Below are 3,505 nucleotides of genomic sequence, written 5' to 3' on the forward strand. Positions count from 1 at the left end.
GAGAGGCGTCGACGGTCATCAGCTGCATGGGGTTGAGGTGGACGGTGGAGGCCACTCCCACGCCGGGCTGAGCGGTGATGGCCGAGTTGGGCGCCTGGGCTGACACTGGGGGCAGGACACAGGCACCTCGTCACGCCCGCCCGGCAGACTGACCCCGCTCCCCAGAGCACCGAGCACCCAAATACTCTAAGACTATCTGGCTTTGAAAGATTAATTGGCCAGCCTGCTTGTTGCAGTAGTAAGCTTAGAGAGTGGAGAGACCAGGTTGTCTGCCAGAAGAACTAAACATTCCTCTATCTCTCCATTCCATTTTCTGTTTCAAATGGCAACAAACGAGAAAGGATCAAGTTTAACTTTAAGTCAGACTCAAATTACATCTCTGTACCCAGCTCAGTCTCAGAAAACTGCATGTTATTTTTGCTCAGTGTCTTATTTTACAATGCTTTTAAGTATCAATATTTTTAGGTATTTTTCCTGCCTAAAAAAAGTATTTGAAAAAAAAACACAGCCAGAATCCTAAGCCATGTCTTTTCAGAAGGCAGCTAAAAAACTCCAAACCGTTGACTGTACAAAGGCAAGCAGAGAAAGCAGAGTCTTGAGGGTACGTACCTTAAAATAGGCCTTACTTCCTCACACACTTTCCCCAACCACATAATCATAAAAAATCTGTCCTTAGCACAAGTAGACAAAGTGTTCTGATGTTGAGTACAATCTGGCTCAGAACAGGGCTTGCAATTATAGGCAAGGTCCCACAGCTCAAACACTCACAAAATCTCTCTGTGGCAAAACAATGTTGCAAACGAAGCATCTGTTCTAACAAGTTCAGTTCATTTATGTGAATTTACAGCTCTAAGCAGCTGCAATTCCATCTTTCCAGATCAACTGTACAGCCTATTACACTTCTCCTGGGCAGCACTTAATGATACACCATTAGAGTACCTGCACTTCCCAGATCTCCATATTTCCAGACCTTACAGAACAGCATCCCTTATTTCTGGAGCCATACCCAGAACCCAAGGATGAACTTGCCAGCAAGGGACTTGCTTGCTAAGAATGGAGACCCCTCTCAGCACACAACAAGCTGGTTTTGTCCTTGCCACAGGATTTTGATCAAGTTCTTGTGATGATAAAGACACTCCAAAAATAGCTGTCAAAACCTGAAGCCCATCACCAGGTCCTCAAAAATGGCTTCTGGATGAAGTATCACACAATAATTCTCTTAGTGCAACATCTTACACAAAACATTCTTGCTGCAGAACTTCCTACCCAACAGAATCCTTCTGGGACACTACATAGAACACAACGAGCATTTGGAAAGCCAAAGCCAGCACTGCTCCTCAGAAATCTGCATTAACTCTCCTTATCTCAGTGATCTTTTAAGAAGCCTCCTCTGTACTTTTATCCTCACACAGCTGTGCTCAGCAAAGGTGCATGTCCCTCCAGATACCTTCAGTCCTCTGCTTCGAGCTGTCACCAGTTCCTGCCATAATTAGTACCTTCAACAGAGGCTTTAAGCCAATTTAACGAGCAAAATGTCTCTGTCCATGAGCTCCTGCTGATTTTTAAGAGTTGGCATTAGCATACCATCACCCCAATATGCTGCCAGAACTGGAACCCCTGCCAGTCTCCAACCACCTTCCACCAGAGGCTCCATAACCACTCCCCAGACACAACTGCCAACACCAAGTACCACCACTCACCTACACATCCTCCTTTAAAACCTTCAGCCAAAGTGCAGGCAGATAGAAAAGAAGCTCAGCTGTCCCCTTCGTGACTCATTTAATCATCCTGAATCCCATCTCAAATCCTGACATGACTTAAAAGCAAGACTTGCAACTTTTCAGTGGAATTTCAACAACAGAAAGAACAGGCCCCAGTAGCTCATTAATTCACTGATCATATTAATTCACTGATCATACTTCCCCGTTCAGCAAATGGGCTTTGTCACCTCCAAGTCCTTCTGAATCCCCTCTACACTGCTCAAGGGTGACATCCTGCCAGCAGAGACAGATACTCCATGAAAATCCAGATCATGCAAATTTCTACCATTTGGATTGTGGAAATTAAAGGCATTAAAGAGGACAGTCCTAAACCACTCAAGTGAGGTAAAAGGGCTTCCAATTTTGTCACAGAACAACCCAAGTTTGAGCTGACTGTGTGGGCTCACATTACACATAAATTTCTGACTGTCTGCAAGTTACTGCAACAGTTCAAACACACAAATTTCTCTGTTCTTTCAAGTGGAACACTGATGTAAAAGTCTGCAATGCAGCTTTTCTCCATGTTTGGTTCAGGTTTCTTTCTCAAACTGCACACTCGTGGAGGAGCTGAACCCTTCCTCTTTGTAGAATCAAAAAAACCTTTTACTTATGGAGATGCAAACACTTGGATATCCAATGTGAAACTCCTGAGCAAACTGTTACTAGCTGTATTTAGCAGGCCCCTGAAGCAGGTTGACACCCCTTGCCCACGAGCTCTCCTTCAGCCAACATGCTGTCAAAGGCTTTTGGTGACAACCTGTCAGGATCAAGCTTAAGTCCCTTAGCTTCCCCCACCACTAAAGCTGGCACACAAGGGAAGAACTGAACAAAGCACTGGCTTGCCCAAGATCTGTCTGCTCTTACCTGGGTACTGGCGAATGGTGGACACGGAGCTGGTGATGGGGGTGTAGGTGTGTGCAGTCAGAGGGTAGGCAGAGGGAGGGTACGTCGGTAAGAAGTACTGGAACTGGACAGGCACCGACTGCCTAGGGGCACCAAACACAGCGAGGGTTACACACAGGGCAGCAGCTCACCCCCTCCTCTGGGCCACCCCCAAACAGCCACAGAGCTCTTATTCCCCCACCTGTTGTCATTTCTGGTTTCCATTGCCACTGGGTTTGGAGACGCCCGGTGACTGGAGAGGGGAATGAGGTTACTCCTCTCTGCTGTGTAATCAGACTGGATCCGGGGGGAAGTGTGTGTGATTTGCTGAGGAACCACTTTAGCTGCATAAAGACAGCATGGGATCAGTTGACAGTCAAAGGAAAAGTTGGTAACAGTGCAAAGGCAAGATGAATTCTCCTGGTAAAAACCCCAATACTGCTCCTTTCTCCCTCAGCCCAAAAAAACTCCTCCACCCCCAGATGATTTCCTAGCCACAGTGATGACAGGTTTCCTCAACAGGCAGAAGGACCAAGAGAAACAAAGCATTTTTCATTAATTGATACCAGTATAAAGAGATATTATAAATGCACATGTAAGTTATAATTGCTAACAGAGTAAGTTACTCCAGTGCTTAAGTGCAGTTAACCATATTTGTTAGGATCAGCTCAATCCTTTCTGCTGTCAAGGATTCAATTATCCAAGTGTTCAAAGCAGAACTTGACAGAGATCAAGGGAAACTAGATGAAGGCAGACAAGTATATGTAGACAGAAGCCATGAAAAGACAGAAAACATCTACAAAAGCTTTACAGGAGACACTGATGTATGGAGATGTAACAGCTCCTCAGAAATGTATGTAGGG

The 3,505-nt window shown here is 45.5% G+C and overlaps 1 protein-coding gene across 1 annotated transcript in view; it reads right to left on the reverse strand.

The window, feature by feature from the left end:
- Positions 1-7: 7 nt before the first annotated feature.
- Positions 8-3,505, reverse strand: part of LOC103774995 (histone deacetylase complex subunit SAP130) — a gene marked incomplete at both ends in the record, with an annotated part of 10,125 nt that continues 6,627 nt past the window's right edge. Inside the window, 3 exons of the mRNA XM_008942436.1 lie at positions 8-105; positions 2,625-2,746; positions 2,845-2,986. Coding sequence (XP_008940684.1) covers positions 8-105; positions 2,625-2,746; positions 2,845-2,986 — 362 coding nt within the window. The remainder of the gene's footprint in view (positions 106-2,624; positions 2,747-2,844; positions 2,987-3,505) is intronic.

The sequence above is a fragment of the Merops nubicus genome, unplaced genomic scaffold (genome assembly GCF_000691845.1).
Source record: "Merops nubicus isolate BGI_N331 unplaced genomic scaffold, ASM69184v1 scaffold44016, whole genome shotgun sequence".
NCBI classification, from domain to species: domain Eukaryota; kingdom Metazoa; phylum Chordata; class Aves; order Coraciiformes; family Meropidae; genus Merops; species Merops nubicus.